This window comes from Trachemys scripta, chromosome 1 (assembly GCF_013100865.1).
Source record: "Trachemys scripta elegans isolate TJP31775 chromosome 1, CAS_Tse_1.0, whole genome shotgun sequence".
Taxonomy (NCBI): Eukaryota; Metazoa; Chordata; order Testudines; family Emydidae; genus Trachemys; species Trachemys scripta.
In genome coordinates, this window is record NC_048298.1 from 216,482,630 (window position 1) to 216,501,399 (window position 18,770).

At 43.0% G+C, this 18,770-nt stretch overlaps 1 protein-coding gene across 3 annotated transcripts in view; it reads left to right on the top strand.

The window, feature by feature from the left end:
- Positions 1 to 5,210, top strand: part of ARHGAP6 (Rho GTPase activating protein 6) — a 475,738-nt gene extending 470,528 nt beyond the window's left edge. For all 3 annotated transcript variants that reach the window (XM_034757089.1, XM_034757097.1, XM_034757105.1), the window contains exons 11-13: positions 662 to 924; positions 2,254 to 2,334; positions 3,067 to 5,210. In XM_034757089.1, coding sequence (XP_034612980.1) covers positions 662 to 924; positions 2,254 to 2,334; positions 3,067 to 3,794 — 1,072 coding nt within the window. In that variant the 3' untranslated portion in view covers positions 3,795 to 5,210. The remainder of the gene's footprint in view (positions 1 to 661; positions 925 to 2,253; positions 2,335 to 3,066) is intronic.
- The last annotated feature ends 13,560 nt before the right edge of the window (positions 5,211 to 18,770 follow it).

The following is an 18,770-nucleotide window of genomic DNA, read 5'->3' on the forward strand; positions in this document are numbered from 1 at the left end:
TAAAATTGGGGTTCCAGTGTCCCCAAAATGTTTGTAAAATTGGTGTTTATCTGAGAGCCTGGGCTGTGCTTTTTTACCTTTTTCTCAAAATTAAATTACAAGATGTATCATTATGATATAAAGATAAAATGGTGAAAGAAGCTTTAAAAATGATCAGAAGAGCTAGCTGTCATGTGTGTTTCTGTGTAGGTTATTTTTCTCTTAATTTGTTTAGAATGGAATCCTTTTCATACCATGAGAGAGATCATCCAAGACATAGCTCTTTGTTTCTCTAAGAGTGATAGGGAGTGGGGGATTGTGACGTATTGCCTAATATCGAACAGATCAGTCACCCTCAAAATTCACTGTCACTACAGGCAAAATGGTCAAGGTAACATAAGGAATCTATTCAGCGTGTTTCTTTTCCAGTGGTGAGCTGTATGTTTTTTTGGTTTTGTTTTAAATTGCAAAATCCATTGAAGTTTATTGGCCTCTGCTGGCCATTTTGTGGCAGTTTTAATCCCCTAAATTTGTGGAAAAGTCTCCTCCATATTGCTTGTAAAAGTGTTTTCATTTCAGCAGCTATGACCACGTCCTTTCTTTATGTTGTCAAAATGCAGCTTTCTCTAATGGACTCAGAATACTGTACCTTAACAACTGTTTGTTTATCAAATTCTGTCAGAAGCCCTGAGATGCTGCGATCAGAAGGTTCATACTCTATGGGAGGGAGACATTCTTCCACGGATTCCAACAAAGCCTCAAGCGGAGATGTCTCCCCTTATGACAACAACTCACCGGTACTGTCTGAACGGTCACTGATGGCAATGCAAGAAGATGTTGCACTCAGTTCAGATAAGCTGTACAAGGTACCTGAACAGTACATGTTGGTTGGCCATTTGCAATCTAAATCAAGAGAGAATTCATCTGGATCATGGGCTGGGAAAGGTAAAGTAGGACCTGCACATGTTTATTTTTCTCACTGAATGCTGTCTGTTTCACATGCTGTTTATAAGGACATGTTGTGTGTTGTTTCTCCCCCTTGTGGCAGAATCGCTTCCTCCTCTTCAGACCTACTTATCCAGCAGTGTGATTTCCCTCGCTGTACTTGAGCAGTGATAAAAATTGGATCCATATAGGATCCTGTGGATCCCTCCCCACCACATAATGGAGGATTCACTATTTGTTGACCTTTAAGATGTGTGAGAGCATGGCGCTTGTGCAGCTAGACTGGTAAAGAGTGCCATGCTTCAAGAGTAATATAATGGAGCAATAGATTACTTTTATAATGAACAGCTGGCATCTTCCCTTGCAAGTTGGGCCATAAGGCTCTGCTCCTCAACCCATGTTGTGAGCTCTGCTGGCTGCCCCCATACCATTGTGCTGCATTTGTGCTCATTAGATGTAGCATTTCCCAAACTCTTGAAAGCTGAAGCCACCATTTAGGAAAGTAAAACCCATCACACATCGCTCTTCAATCCTGCCATGCTAGCAGAACAACGTGGGGAACCTTGCACTGCCATTGTCCTTCCCATCTTCCCAGGGGCGTTCCCACACTTGGTTCCAGTGCAGGCCTTGCCTTACTGCTTGTTTCTGTAACCAGATGGTGCCCCGAGCTGTAACGATTAAATACTTTCAAGTTATAAATTCCATTTGATTGATTATTTCTGTGAAGGACTACAGCTCATGCTCCAATAGTGGTATGCTGCCAGCACTCCAGAACACTCTTCACATCAAAATTGCTGAGTACTTAATGGGTAAACTGAGGAAATATAGCGATATGGGGAATTATTTTCAAAGGCCTATAGACACCTAAAAATGCAGACAGGTGGCCAGATGAATTTTCAAAACGCACCTAAACAGGTTAGGTGCCCAGCTCCCATTGAAATCAATGGGAGTTTGATGCCCCTAATTCATTTAGGCACTTTTTAAAAATCCCACTAGGCATCTATCTGCATCTTTAGGCCTCCTCAACTCCTGGCTGCTGAGAGGGCTTTGTCACACACTTAAGGAAGGCCCCAATCCTACAGTGGGCTCCATGCAAGCTCATGGGTCTTCTCCATAATGAACTCATTGCAAGATTTGAGCCTAAATGATTAAGAACAAGATTTGGCTCTTCATCTCTGGTGTACAGGAAATCCAGCTTATCAGTATGTTTGCTCTTTTATCTTGTGCTGCTGGATAAAGTTATACCTTTAATTTATTTATTGTTCCATTCATGTGTTTCTATTCAGTGCTTATAAGGGATCATTTCATGTTCCTTTACTTCTTCTGTAGATGTTCCAGAGGATCATTTCAATATCTGGGGCACCTGGCATTCAACACTGAAACGTGGCTCCAAAGATCCAGGAATGACAGGTATGACATTTCTTTGATATTTTTTAGGCCCCAGTCTGAGAAAGGCTTAAGCACGTTCATATGCACTATGAACTGAAGCCAATAGGACTACTCATGGTACATAAAATTAAATATGTGCATGCATGTTTATAAGATCAACGGCCTTCATTTGTTTGCTTTTAAATGGTGAATCTTCATTCTAGACACATCTTTAGGGGGTTTTAAACAATTCCTCTGCTTCCCATTTTGTTTTTTTACTTTACTATTTTATGAATATATCCGGTAAAGAGCGGCACAACACTTATCCAAATATGGCAGCATTTAAAAATGAGCCACAAGATAAGGTCATAGAAATTCATCTCCTTTAAAGCAGAACAATAGACTTGAAAGGCAGTGTATGCTAGGGGTTTAAGAACAGCCCTTGGAGGTAGGGGACCTGAATTCTAATCCTGACTCCACTACTAACACCTTGTATATCATGGGCAAATCACTTAACTCCCTGTCCTCAGTTTTTGTTCCATCTGCACCTACTTACCTCACAGGAATGTTGTATTATTATTGCTTTTAAAGCACTTTGAAGTTATATGGCATTATGTCAGTGCTAAGTATTAAAGTCACCAACTTTATATAACAGGTACAGTTCAGTAATAAAGGCCCAACACCGACCTTGCCAATATAATGCAACAAGTCAGTGGTAACCTGTAAAATGTCAGTGTGTCATATTGATGTTCTCTGTCTTATTCTGGTCCTCAGGGTCCTATGGAAACATTTATGAAAGCAGTTCACTGCGACCTGGACGGTGCTCTCTTTCCCAAGGGAACCTATCATTGAATTGGCCTCGGTGGCAGGGTAGTGCCACAGAATTGGACAATGGAAAGCAAATAATCCCAAGGAGTCAGACTACTGCTGCCATTCCTGAATGTAGGCCGCATCCCCCAGTGTCTCGTGTTTGCAGTACTTCGCAAATTGAAGGTGGCAGGAGGAATTCAGACCAGTCCAATTCAAGGTCTGAGCGGCATTTGACTTTAAGTAGCGCAGAGGACCTTACAGAGCATGACTCAAATGTGGGTTGTTTGCCAAGAACAGCTAAACCTTCGTACCTGAGACAAGAAGATATAAGTAGAAAGGAGAGGCCACCACCCCCTTATCCTGGTCCAAAAAAACAAACTTCTGCATTGTCCCAGCGACCAACTGTCTCTTCAACAGTGCACTCATTGTGGAGACTTCAAAGACCAGAAAAAAGTTCGGGGACCATAGCAGCAGGAGGACCAGCAGCTGAATCAACTGACCAATCCACCTCCAGTCAGCAGAGGCAGGCCTCACAGAACAAAGTGGGTAACACCTATTCTACTCCAGCCAATAATCAGAACAATAAAAATGTATCAGAGCCAGACTGGCATGATTGGCAAAAAGAGCGGTGGCAAATTTGGGAGCTTTTATCAGCTGATAACCCAGATGCCCTCCCTGAAACCCTTGTATGATCAGACTCTTACAGAGAACTGCCCTCCAAGCCTACGCTTCTCTTGAATAGGGAAAGAATAGTGACATTAGAAAACTTTTTGTTTTATACCAAGTAAATTTCATTTTTTAAAAACTTTGTTCACTTTAAATCTTTAATAGCACTGTCAAGCAGTCCATTTACAAATACAGTATGTTCCTGTTTCATAGCAAGCTTTTAAGAGAGAAAAATGAGATGAACATTTCAGTCTAACAACTTTGTATGCATAAACTGTGTGTAAGATAAAACTATTGCTTTGGTGTTGCTAAGGTGTATTTATATGTCTGCAGTTTTGATGATTGTATAGTCTGGGTTATGTATGATAATCATATATTATGTGTTCGTATACAAATGACAATCAATCAGGACTGCCTTTTTTAAAAAAAAAAAATCACTGCACTTACTTATGTTACCATAATATGCGTTGGAATTCTATAGAAAGTGCACAAGCTGGTTTCTGTGCTTTTAAACAATTTGTTAACGGGGGAAATGTCTTTCTGTTCACTGCCTATAAAAAACACTAAAATAGAATGAAACATGAAAAGCCATATATTTTATAAGGGTAGTAGTAAGCTAGGGGGGAAATTATTTACCAAATATTTTTTCTTATAAATATAAGTTTGTGAACAAAATTAAAATTTGATACAATGTTATAAAAGAATTTTTTTTTTTTTTAGATTCTGTTAGGAAACAGTTCAGCTAATCAATCAAGAGTAAAGTTGTGCCTAAATCAAACTAACAGATTTAGTGCAAAAATTTACCCTCCCATTCTAGATCAACTACAATCTTATATATACAGTATATAATAGATAATATATATTTATAGGTGTATGATTTTATATATTGTTTTAAAACAATGAACTGGAATCCAAATTTAAAAAAATAAAACTAAATAAGGCATGTAATAGAAAGAAATATGGCTTTTCCTTTTAAACAACAAAAATCAAAGCAATCGAAATAAGCATTTACATGTATTTTCATAAAGGAGTCACATGCAGTGTTTTAGAAATGAATATGACATTTGGAGAAGTTCACAGCTTTTTGTATAAATATTGTGCCAAAATTTGGGGAAATGTTTTTTTTTCCCCCTTCAATATATGTTACATTGTTAAATGTTGCTGTTACACAAGTTCTGGTGTTATTAAACTGCAAAAATGTTTATGACCAGCAGGTGGCAATGTACTTCAGTATTTTAAGAGGATTTTTTTTTCACATAAGGGAAAATGTATCATATAAAAAGATTTTTATAAAACATGCTAGTCTTAATTTTAATGAAGCTGAAAACTTATTCAATGATGTTGTCTTGAAGTTCTATCTTGTGCCATAATGATGGAATAAAAAGCTAAGCAAAAGCATTGCAGTATTTTTTGCTGTTTTTGTAATAATGGTTGTAATAAAACCCCACAAATGTCAGTGATTTTTATTATTATTATTATTGGGTAAAAATTTCAAAAGCACCTAAGTTACTTAGGAGCATTTTCAAAAGTGACTTAATCTCACTGAAAATCAATGGGACTTGGCTCCTACATGCCTATGGGTGTGCCTACACAGCCAGTAGACACTTTGGCTGGCCCATGCTGGTGGACTCAGGCTCACAGGGCCTGGGCTGTGGGACTGTTTCATTGCTGTGTCGACTTCTGGACTCAGGCTGGAGCCTGAGCTCTAGGATCCTGTGAAGTGAGATATACAGCTATGAAACAGCCCTGCAGCCCAAGCTCTGCAAGCCCAAGTTGGCCAGCATGGACCAGCCATGGGTTTTTCTTTGTTGTGTAGATATACCTTTAGGCTTCTAAGTCGGACATGTAACTCTGGCTTAACTCAGTGTAACTAAACAGATTTATGCAAGGTTTAAGCTGGTTCAAGTACACCTATATATGAGGTTTATAAGATTATAACAAGATCAATTTTAAAAGATTTAATTAAAGCAGTGCAACTTTTCTAATGTTGATGAGGTCTAACTATGGTTTTTAAGTACTAACTTTAGGCACCCAAGTTTGAAAGCTTTGGGCCACTAATATAAAGGGAGGGTTCACTCCTGGTCCCAGTCAAGTCAATGGGAAAACATCCATTGTCTTCATTGGGTCTTGACTTGGGCTTTTTCTTACCCACGTACGTAAAACTAAGCAACCAATCAAAGCACACCCTGTGATGCTGAAATTGCAAAAGATAACCATGATTTTTTTTTATTTTGTTCTAGAATCTTCTGTTCCAGCAGATGCTCAACTAGTGTCTATATGGCACAAAAACATGAATGTGTGAGGGAGCAAAGCAGACAGTGTGTCTGTAATATTCACTTCTGAGTCAGTAGTTTGAGTCCAGCCCAGATCATTAGCAACTCAAAGTTATCATCTGATGGATGGGTTGGTGCTCTTTGAGAAAAGGGTTGATAGTTGGTGAACACACCCAGAAAAGCCACGTTCATCTTTAGCAATGAACTGTCTTCTCTCTTGTAAAGGAGCATCTGTCTTGATCAGGGTTAAGACATGTAGGTAGTGTGGGGCTATCCATGGTTGATCCTAATAATACCTAGCTCTTGTATAGCACTTTTTATTAGTAGTTTTCAAAGTGCCTGCCTTTACTCAGGTGCATATTCCCAATGAAATGAATAGAAATACCTACCAGAGTAAAGGTGAGTAAGATTTGATCCATTGGAGATACCTAAAAGACTGCAATCCCTGATGCTGTCAGGTGGGCTGTCTCCTTTCATGAACACTACATTTAAATTAAAAATCTGAGTTTCCAGTAACTAGGCCTTCTGAAACAACAGCAATCTATCGAACTGCATTGCAACTGTGAGCGGGTGGTCATAGAGACAGATTCCTGCTCAGAGACTGTACGCAATTATAGGACACGTGTTTGTTGTTAAATGTGAACTGTGAGCAGAAGTGAACCAAAAATAATAGAAAAGAGAATGAAATATAAAAAGAGACAACATATGGTGCATAGACACAATAGGAAAATGGCTTCAACCAGCCAATTCAAGAATTCTAGATAGCCCCAAAGCCACCCCACACTTAACTTGAGTCAGCTGTATTCTATAGATGAAAACTCAGCACAGGTCCAATAATAGCATAATCTATCCTATGAGAGGGACTTGTGTTATAGAAATCCAGTCCTCCATTTTGAATCCCTTTCCAAATACAGAAGCAGATACATTTAAACAATTTTTCAGAGAAAGATGTTCAGTGGTTATTCTATCACATAAAAATATTTTTTCTTTTGCATCTTGTGTGTGTGTGAGAGAGAGAGAGAGAGAGAGAGAGAGAATATATATTTTTACACACAAACACACACACACAAAGCCTGTGTATGTTTGGAATTGATGCAAATTGATGGCAACACAAACCAAATCTGGAAGACGGCCTTGGTTTCATGTAGTTCAATACTCAGTTGCATGGCAGAAAATAAATATAGAACAAATTTTGTTGACTTAAAGTACCACACTTGCCCAAGATCACCTCATTTCTGTGTACTAACTGCAGCTGGATGGGGCAGAATAAAATGAACAGAGACCAGTTTAGAGCTGTAACAGGTTGTGCTGGCTTCTTTAAAGGCAGACCTATATCCAACAGTATCATGTTCCCACACGATGTATTCTGGTGTTTTAGTTCCCAGGGATGGTTGGGAGCTGTAGGCCTCACAGACATGCTTGCTGGGAAAAGACCAAGAGGGATCAGGAAAAGAGAAAGATCTGCTTTGAGTCTTTGGAAGGGGACTAGGAAAGGGGTAAAAGTGAATAGGTTTCTCTAGCTAAAGTGTTTAGAAAAAGAACCTGCAGGAGGAACTTCAGAAAAAAGCCAGACAAAGGTCCTGTGAAGACACCTAAAAAAGGACAAGAGCTGGTTGAGGTGCCCTGAGAAAGAAGTGTTTGTAGCCGGCAGTATTTGGAGGTAGTAGGGGGAGCTGGTAGTCCAACTTGACACCTGCTTCAGTGTTGAGGGCCAGATGCTGGAACTTTGGAAGGCACAAGCTCCTTTTATTCTCTGATGGAACAGGATGGTGTTGCTGTTGTACTTTGAAGGGAGAAGATTTTGAGATTGTCAGGGATGGGGGTGAAAACCAGGGAAAGAGACTGGGTAAAGAGTATGGACTTTAATTACCCCTGAAAGGGGTGGAGATTTTCAGTTCAGCTGCAGGACTAAGCTACCAAACCAAAAGGAAAATCTGAGGCACAGCTACCTTCACGTGATGGACAGATAAGGTACTACTAAATCATATCAACAACTTTAAAATAAGTGGTCAGACTGTGTGGCCATAGGGCTATAAAGCGTAAGTGCCTACAGCAGCTAGTAAAATTACCATTAAAACACCGCTTAATTATTTAATTTAATTAACATTAAAACACTGTTGCCTTGTTCCAATGTTAGAAAAAAAAATAAACTAGAGAGACTCAGTTTTTATCAACCTGATTTAACACAATCAAAGTGCAGATTCTACCCCATGGAAGTCTATTGTTCAGGGCGTCTGTGGATTGTAGCAAAATTTAGAATAATTTTAACTATCTAACCAATTCTTATGTGTCAACATTAATAGCTAAAATATACAATGCATATCAAAGGTGGTGGGAGGGATCAATAACAAGAGGTGAATGAGTCTGGGGCATAGAGGTTTCCTGGGTCCAGAACCAGCAAAGTCCAATGGAGAAGTGGATATGGTTGCTGCCATTTTAGCCTGAAATTAGTAAAAAAATCTCATTTTTCCCGTACTGACTCAGACTCTATCTCTTAGTCTCTTGTATCTTTCCCAATAGGAAGTCAATGTCATAGCTGAGTCACTGTGTTGGCTTTTCCTTAGATCCTTTGATAAAACTACTGCATCAATATCTACCAATTCTTTTTTCTTAATGCTTTAGATTTCTTTCATGTTTTCTTTCTAGGCGCTGAGCTTTCTTAAACCCATACTATACCCTCCTGTGACAAAGTCTGCAGGATGAGGACAGAGGGTCACCTCAAAGTATTTCCTCTGAATGTTCCTCTTGGAAGCAGCAGAAGGCTGCAGAAGGGGCATGGGACTTGACCCCAAAGGCATGTGAGGAGAACTCTGCTCCCAGGACCTCTGAAGGGCAACCTGCTCTTCACAATCCCCTACAGCTTTTTCCCACACTGATGCATGGTTCTGTTTAGATCTTGCATATAGTTGTGCAGTATGAAACAGGGAAGGGATTCTCCACAGGCTAATACTGCTTGGAGAAGCACTAATTCTTTTGTTGGTTTCCAATATATTCTGGTCCTGGAGGGGGGATAAACTGTAGAATACAGCTGCTTTCTGATTCTTCCCAGCTAGATATAGTCTCATCTAATCTGTAGACTGAACCCTTGGATGTGGGGTATGGACATTCTTGTGAGCTGAGGGGAGCCTATCATGGAGCCACAGCTCCCTGCCTTTGATAATGGTTGAGGGAAGCCAAATTTGTCACCCTGGGTGCTTAATGTTAGAAACCCAGCTTCTATTGAGATCAGTAGAGGCTGCAGGTGCTCAGCATGTTTTGAACATTGTGATATTTATTTAGGTGCCTAAGGCTAGCAGTGTGCATCTAATTTTAGGCACTTGAGTTTGTGAAGACAGGCCAAAATTTCTGATTTCCTTCTTTTCAGAGCTGCTTATTGTGTGATTGGTAGTTTGTTGTTGTCCTCTGGAAAATGTACCAGTATGTGTGATTCTAGTCTCTCTCCCACTGTGCTCCTTCGTCTCCATGATGTAGCTGTTGGCCCACTTTCCTGGCAGTAGAGAAAACTAGGCCTATGTAAGAGATCACAAAAAAGCTGCAGGAAGCCTTTCCTGTAATGGGAGCTAAAGAATAACTGAATTAAAGACTAACTTTATTTCCATTTAATGCCTTAACTCTCATCTTGTTGTGCAATATAGAAGCACAGTGAATGATTCCTTATCACATTAAATATTCTTCGAGTGCTTGTTGATGTCGATTCCATTCTAGGTGTGTGTGCGCCCACGTGCGTGGCCGTCGGAGATTTTTGCTTTAGCGGTATCCGTAGGACCGGCTGTGGCGCCCCCTTGAATGCCGTGCCCATCTGCTGGTATATCAGGCGCCACCAAATCTATGCCCTCACAGTTCCTTGTTACCGCCCATGGTGGTCAGTCGGAGCACCTTTTCTTGCTTGACAAGGACTAGCGAGTTTTCTCCTTTGGACTTTGTGCCTTAAGGCATTGTATATAGTTATTCTTAGTAGTTAGTAGTTAATAGATTAGCTGTTAATTATTAAGGTCCCAGCTGGGCCTTTGCCCCCAGCAGGGCATGCCCTGGTCTCCGGGTTTCATGCTCTGTACAGACTGTATCAGGCCTATGCCTGTTAGTGACCCTCATGACAGTTTTCTCAAGTACTTGGGCGAAGCACACGTCAAAGACAAGTGCCATCTGTAAGCACTTTCGGGCCCCACATGCAAAAAGAGCGGGATATTCGGCTCCGGACTCTCCTTATGGAGTCCGTCCTCTGTCCCCTGTCTGAGCCTTCTCGGCATGAGTCACCGAGCACCTTAACTTAGCAGAGATGAGCAGTGGAGACTCCATCAAAAGAGGTAAAGGGAAATAATTTTGGATTGGAAAACACTTGTTCATGCAGAAAATAAATGTGTGCAATGGTCTTCCAAGTGGGGTTACTGATGCAAAAACACTTTGTTCACTGCAGGACAAAATCATATGATGTCTTTGGGGAAATCAGGCATTGAATGGGGAAGAGTCACTTGGCTTTTCTCCTCATTTTCTTCCTGACACTCTAAAAGGGTGAGATGATGAACCAAGTCTGCTTTACACCCAAAGACTACTTCATAGCCAGTAATAAATAGCCAGGTAAGGCATTATTCAGGCAGCCAGGTTCCACAGCTGGCAAAAGTATACCCTCATATTGTAGCTGTTGGCTCAGTTTTCTGACAGTAGGGAAAACTGGGCCTGTTCAAGAGCTCAGAGGAAAGCTGTAAGTAGGCTTTCTTGTAATCTTTGTAAAGACTACGACTATGTCTACACTGCAATTAGACACCCACTGTTGGCCCTTGCCAGCTGGCTTGTCCTCACTAAGGGTCATTAAATTGCAGTGTAGATGTTCTGGCTCGGGCTGCAACCTGATCTCTGGCACCCTCCCACCTCACAGGGTCCTAGAGCCTGGGCACCTACCTGAGCCTGAATGTCTACACTGCAATTAAACAGCCCCTTAGCCCATGAGCCCAAGTCAACTGGCACTGGCCACCTGCAGGTTTTTAATTGCAGTGTAGACGTACCCAAAGGGTCCTGGCTCCAATGCTATCAGCAACTTAGCAGGCTGTAAAGAGCGCAGTAAGGTTAAAAACAGAACAGAGCTATGAAATACTGGGCCTGATCCTTCTAGGACTTTCTATGGATAAATAACACTTTATAAGAGCCTACTGTTGTTATCACTACAAAGCGGGTAGTAGTAGCAAATTAGTCCTGTCTGGTAGTTCACAGGATCATGTGCAAAAGCAACACATTTCACTTCAACCTTTGACAAAACATTTAAATTATTAGGAAATTACCAAAACAAAACAAACCCACCAAAAAACCCACCCACCTTCTTTAGTCCTCTGTCTTACCCAGGTTCTTACACTGCGCCCATCACCATAGTATAAAAAAATCTAACTTGAATAGTAGTGGAATTCTATAAATACAAGGGATTACAATTGGCTATGATCACACTGGAGTGAAAGCATAAGTGAAAATGCAGACAGCAGCTGCAATGTGGTTATAAATGCACTGGATGAAACTTTGAGGTAGATGCAGCTCATGTTCATAATATGGTGTCAAAATAAGGACTGTAGAGGAGGACTTAGGGTATGGTAGCTAGAAGAATGCTATTTCAGTACAGGAAGATAATAGATGATTTACACTTTTCATTCTTTGTCCAACAACCCAGATCCCCAAAGGTATATAGGCCCCTACCTTTGGGGATCTGGGCCAAAGTACTTTACAAACACTAATGAATAAAGTCTCACAATGGCCTTGTGAGGTAGAAGAAATGTGATCTCCATTTTACTAAGGGCCAACTTGGGCCCAGTGGTGTTGAGGCCCTACGTTTTCCTAGGGTTACCATATTTCAGCAAGCAGAAAAAAGGACAGGAGGACCCTCGCCCTAGCCCCGCCCCTGTCCTGCCCCCCAAACTCCCGACACCCCCCCCCCCTTCCTGTCTCTTGACTGCTCCCTCCAGAACCTCCCTGCCCCTTCTCCGACCCCCTGGCCCCCTTACCCTGCCGCTCAGACCAGCGTGCTGGGGAGGAGGAGCAGGGGGAGGAGATCCAGACTGCCGGTGTGAACTGCCGGCTGGTGATCTGCAAATGCAGGGGGGGGAGTGCTCTCAGCTGCAGGGGAGAGGAGGGGGAAGCGGAGGAGGGGCTCTCTCTGGCTGTTGGAGCCCCATGTAAGTGGCACCATCCGGCCGGCTGCCCTGTCAGCCGCGCGCGCTCTGCATGAGGGGGGCGGGGGGGAATCCGGACATTTACAAATTCCTCCCGGACGCTATTTTTAACTCTAAAAGCCAGACATGTCCAGGGGAATCTGGACGAATGGTAACCCTAGTTTTCCAGAAGTGTTCACTCATTAGGGGTGATTTCACTTCTGGGTGTTCAACTCGGGCTACCTAAGGTCACATTTTTTAAAAGGTATTTTAGTGACTAAAGATGCAGATAGGCACCTCGTGAGACTTTCAAAAGCACTTCCTGCAAGGCACCTTATCGGCATCTTTAGTCATCTAAATATCTTTAAACCCTGGCCCTTGTGCCTGATTTTCAAAGATGTTGACCACACATCTTTGTTGAGCACTAATGACTCCCCCAACCGCAAGCACTAATAAGGAAGCAATAACGATTTCCAGAGTAATTACTCATTGTCTTGATGGTAACTGGGTAGGGAGAAAGTGTTAAAATGATCATATGTGTGCTCGCTTTAATGTAGTCCTTTAGGGAAAATATGGTATGATTTCTACCCTGGTTTGAATTGAATTTGACTAGATAAAGCAGTGGAAATGATGCAAAACTTGCTCAGATACCTGATATGACAACTGGAAGTCTATGATCTTTGCTTTTGCGTAATGAAAGTAACAGTTGGAATACTTCGAGGTGAGTAACCTGAGAATCATAGGTCTGACTACTGTAAATTAGCTTCACACTCCCAGATGTTGTCACTCCCCAGCCAAGTGATTACATGGCCTTTGTCACCATGACATCTGAACATAAATCTCTTGAAGCACATGGCAGTGTGGGAAAGCGTGCAGTGATGCCACCCATGCAGTGTATGTTCTGCACATAAACTGGAGTCTTCAGCCTCTAAGGCTGTCGATCTGACCCCTTCCATCAGCACTAAATTCACTTTCATGGACAAAAGGAGAACTCTCCCCAGAGAGCCTGAATAAGTAAGGAGTCAGGTGCACACATTTGACAAGTGAAATAAAAATGTCAGTGCAACCCTATTAGTTCTAGACAACTCTGGTTTAAATAAAGTAAACTTTGTCTCTCTCCAGTCAGCAGGTCACTGTGAAATGGGCAGCCAAGTTCAAACCTGGCCTATTACTTTGTGAATAACTGACAGGGAAGAGAAGACAAGTACTTCAACTCAGTAGGGAATAGCTGCATGTGTAAGACTGAAGCAAGGACAGAGTAGTAGTTCAGCACTAACTGAGCTGCAGGCAGCAGGCTAGTCCTTGGAATAATTCTCACTAACAAGGTACCAGTATAACACCTGGAATTTGAACCCTTCATATGTTGCTAGAATCTTTTGTATAAATACTGGTACATGAATAACATTCCTGTCTTATAAGCGACATTAAGATAAAAATGATGGGATGGGCCTTTAAAATGTGCTTTTTGTTTTGTTTTTTAAAATCCTGGCACAGAATCAAATGCTTCACTCGAGGACAGGAGTCCAGTTTCCACTGCAGTCAAAGGGGCTGTAGCTGTGTCAATGAACACAAGTCCCGTCCCGTTATTAAGGGTCAGTATTTTAAAAGGACAATTGAACATTAAAAGTCCCACATCTCTTCAGTTTTTATGAGTGCCTCCGACCTCTGGAATTTTGCACTCGCTCTGTACTTAGACCTTGCCGAAGCTCTGCTCTCTGTCACACTGGTACAAACCTGAATAATCTCATTGTGGCTAGTACAACACTAATAGTTATGCCAGATTCACAGTAGTATAAATGAGTGCAGAATTTAACCCAGTGTCACTCCAACTTTAACTGATGTGCACTTGCCAGCCAGATTTGCCTTTGATGCCCTTTTGATTTTTTAAAAAACAAAATCTTTCTTTATTCTGTCCCTCAGCCTTGACACTGATACAGTATCTCTTCCAGCTCAGAGAAGTGCCACACAAGGAAGAGGTGGCAGGAGTCTAACGGGCCCATGTGAGGAGGCTGAGGAAGTCAGGCAGCCCTCCTGTTCAGTATAAATCTTAATCTCCTCAGACAATTGCCTGCCTTTCCTCCTAGGCTGTGTATAGGGAGGCGATGTAACTGTCAGACTATGAGGGAGGGGATTATCATTTTAAATTCAGGCCCAAGGAATGTTAGGGGATGCAGATGGCAGCAGAACAGCAAGCATAAGGAAAAGGGAGAGCAGGAGGAGACAAACTGAATAAATTTCCCATCTTTGTTTAATGGTAAGAGCCAAAGATCCTCTGCATCCACCCGTCCCCCAGTATGGGGGTGGTACCACCAGCAAATCAGATTAGTGCCTGATAAAAGGGGAAACGACAGATGTCTGAAATGGGTATTAAAAATAAAATGCTGTGCCTCAAAGGACCACCTTGGTCCGGTGGTCAGGGCACCAGCTTAGGGTTTGAGAGATGGAAATTCAAGTCCCTGTTTTGCCCCAGAATTCCTGTGTGACTTTGGGCAACTCACTTAGCCTATTTCCCATCTGTAAAATGGGGATAATAATGCTTCCCTACTTCATGGTTGATAGAATAAACACATTAGATTGTGAGGTGCTGGGATACTATGGTGATGGGAGCCACGCCGTTGCAGATAGATCTGTAGCCTGAAAAAGTCCATTGTTTAAAAATAACCATTTGTACAATAGTCTACTAAATCGATGCCACGTGGCGCTTGCCGCTCCAATGAGTTATACTAAAAAATGGGCCACAGGATCCTCTTCAGATCCAGGTTAGAATTAGATTAGGGTTTGGAGCTCAGGTCTCAAAACAAACTCATAGGAGGCCTCTGATTTGTGTCTCGTGGCTCAGAAAACTTATAAGAAGCTAGGAGTATACTTGGTCACCACAGCAGACTAGGGGATCAATCGGCAGTGAAGGCCTTTCACATGGGGTCACCATGCTTTTGCACTAGCTCCGGCCCCTCAGCATGCCTTCCTCTTCCCCTTGATGCCATGGCAACACCAAGCACCAACCCTCCCCCAGCCCGAGCCACTGGTACCCCTGTTACTTCTCTTAAAAAGGAGGATCCCTGCTGCGGTGGGGGATCTGTGGGGAAGGTAATTCAGCTCTAGGCACTTCCCAACCCCGTGTGGTGGCCTGGAAAGCAGAGAAGGACGATGCTGCAGAGGCAGCTGATCTTCTCCCCTCCCACCCATGTCTACATGGGAGGGTTTCGATCTGGAGGCACAATCTGGTACTTGCAGAAGTTAATTTAGAACAGAAATACGATTATATGGTCTAAAATTACCTATCTAGCAAAGATTAGCATGGTGTATCTGGAATTTCTTTCACTTGCTTCCAGTCACCCAGTATGAGGCATTGTTCATTTGGCAGGAGTATCAAAATGCCAACCGAAGCAGAACTTTTTGGAACTTAGAAAATACTCACAGCACAATTAAGTTAATGTAAATCCATTCTAATTGGATCAGCAAGAACTATGCTGAATGGCTTGATTATTACATTGAACAAACAAACAAAAATTGCTATGGCTGTTTATATATGCCTAAAATCAAAATACTGCCAACTTTCCCACCCATCTGTTTTATGTGGGTCTCTTAAATATATCCAGATGGACTTTTTATTAAGAATTTCAACTTTGAAATTAGGAGCATATTGTTACTTTCAGCAAAGTAGGACACGGGTTGCATAACTAGGTCATCTAAAATCCAAATATTTGCTGCGTGTCAGCACTTGTGAACTCTTTCTCTCCTTTTTTTTTAAGTATGGGAATTCTCCAACAAAGAGGTTACCAGATGAAAAGTTCCATAGACCAGAGGTCCCTGGGAATCTATTTGCTTCACTTTCATTCTTGTTCTTTGAACATAATGATCTTGTAGAGACAGAAGAGTGAAACTAGACTTTTGTGAGGCGGGGGTGGGAGAGAGGTGTATATTTATTTAAGAGGCATTAAAGGCTGTAGTTCAGTACTTTAAATAATGTTGTCCTGCCTGTTGCCATCATGTTTACATGTTTAAAATATGTACCGCTTTGAAGTGAAAACTGAAGAACTGTGTGACCAAAGGCTTTCCATTCTGTGCAGTGCTTCCTGGTCACAACATAACAGTGCAGTTAAAAAGTCACTGGTAGCTGGATCAAACCCACTTAAAGTTGACCGTTTCATTTTATTAAATGTGAGAGAGTGTGCCTGTTAGAATATAGATATTCAGGTCTGCCTGTAAAGGCCTATACTTTAAAAACTTAGGTGTATTTTTATCACCTAGCTAGTTATAGAGGTATAAAACAAAGAATCAAAATCACAGTCCGCCTGTGTATGGGCCTTCTCTCACTAGGATAGTCTGAGGCCTTGTTCTCAGGGAACAGAGAATAGGGAACAGGGACACGAGGTAAAGGCTCTGCGGCATCAGAACTGGGAATAGGGACATGGGGTAAATGCTCTGCGGCGTCAGAGCCGGGAAAGGGGATGCGGGGTAAACGCTCTGCGGCATCACAGCTGGGCAGGGAACACTGGGGAACAGACTCTATCGGCGTATAGAGATAAGCCCGACTGGTGTGAAGGGCTTCAGAATATGCTTGCTTGGAAACTAACCCCAATAAACATCGCATTGTCTGCGCTTCGGACTTCTGGTCTTATGCTGCTTGCTGTCTGCGTGACAAGAACCAGGGAAGTGGGGGGGTTGAGGGAAAGCCCTCTAACAGTGCCACTTCAGCAAATGCCAGAATATTGATCACTTTTAATCTTGCTGGTTGCAGAAGGGAACAGATAAAGCAAGTGTATATATTACAAGCAATGGTGCACAATGGCCTGCTCATTTCTCAGGCAATAAATACATGTCCGTGTTTATACAATGGCTAACTACCTTCACCCTCCTGATTAGCACACGAGAATCTTCCTATTCATATCTTAGAGCAGTGGTTTTCAAACTAGGGCCACCGCTTGTTCAGGGTGGTGGGCCGGGCCGGTTTGTTTACCTGCCACGTCCGCAGGTCCGGCCGATCGCGGCTCCCACTGGCCGCGGTTCGCCGCTCCAGGCCAATGGGGGCTGCAGGAGGGCCGGCCAGCACATCCCTCGGCTTGCGCCGCTAGGGGCTTGCCCTAATTTGAGAACTACTGCCTTAGAGCATATGATTTCAATTACAGGAGGGATGCTTCATTTTAAACATCACTTTCTGGGGGTGTTAGGCAACATATCCTTCCATAAAACAGGGTGATCAAGATTTATCCACTGGTCATTGATGCCTTTTGTTGTATTGTGCCTAGATATAACTTAAATCACCTACAATATAAACTCATAAGCATGCAAGAGAAAATGTTAGTAATGAAAATGTATGTATTTGTCCCTAACACTTTTAGAGGATTTCCTATTCAGATGCTAATAAATAAGTTTTTAAAACTAGCATTGAAAGAACTCAGTGTGGGTCTTTCATGACCTACACCAGAGGTCTCCAAACTATGGGGCACGCCCCCACTAGGGTGCCACCTAACTCCACCATGCCCCTAGCTCTGCTCCAGCTCTGCCCCCAGCTGCAGTCCCGGGCCCTGTGCCTGACCCTGTCCCCAGCGTCGAGATGGCTTCACACCCAGCTGGGGCCCTGGCTGCCAGCCCTGGGCCCAGGTGCTGCCCCATGGCTCCGTCCCCATTCCCACCCCCAGCTGTGACCCCAGCCTCAGTCTCCTTCCCCCTGTCTGCCCCCCACACAGGAGCTGCAGCCTGGCTCCTGGCCCTTGCTCCAGGGGGTGGAGGCAGAGGGGTATGGACGAGGGGAATGGGGGGCATAACTCTCAAAAGTCATGGGGACCAGTGACCTACACAGATTCCACAGCTGAGCCAGATCATTTTCTAGAAGCTTTGGCATACTTCTGGCATGGCGATGACTAGCTCTGCTCGGCTCTAAGTCTCTGTGCTTTGTCTTGGGATGGCTTCGCCTGCCATCTTAAGGCATTCTCATCCACTGTAGGGATGTGGAAAGACACTGAGACGTGATGCTGCAAGAGAGAGGGAGGGAGAGCTGCGCTTCATGGTCAGGGGGTCAGTCCACACAGGTTTTGGCATGTAGGCAGCAAAGCAGCTGTGCTTGTGTATTTGTGGCCGAGAGATGAAGGTGGTGGAGTAGTAATCCACTGGGTGTTGCCCGCGGAGCTTAGAATCCCGTCGACTATGCGCCTTCCCTTTTGCCAGCCTTGTGTTTTTCAAAAATGGTGGACGGGCCTCTGGATATCAGAGACATTTGCAAGGGGCCTTTGGTGCTCCTGCAATGCCTCGCAGCGCTAAGAAGTTGCCATCTGGCCCTTCCCCAGCAGGGTTTCCTGAAGTAGAAGAGTGTGGTGGTCGCTCTTTCATCTTTCTGCCAGACATGCTGTGCTTGGGGGCAATCTTTCCCTGAGACTCAAGAGAGCCAGAAAGCCCAACTTGTCTGCAGTCCATGGAGGCAGGAGAGCGAGAAAAGAGAGAGACTTGCAGAGAGAGCCTTGCTTTGCCTGCAAGGGTCTCAGGAAGCTGCCCACTTTCCCACAGACTGTCAAGTAGCTTCCAAGCCATGGTAGCTGAAGGAGTTGCCATCTGCCTTGTCAGACCAAGGGCTGTAAGTATAAGCAAGAGCCTGAGAAAAGAG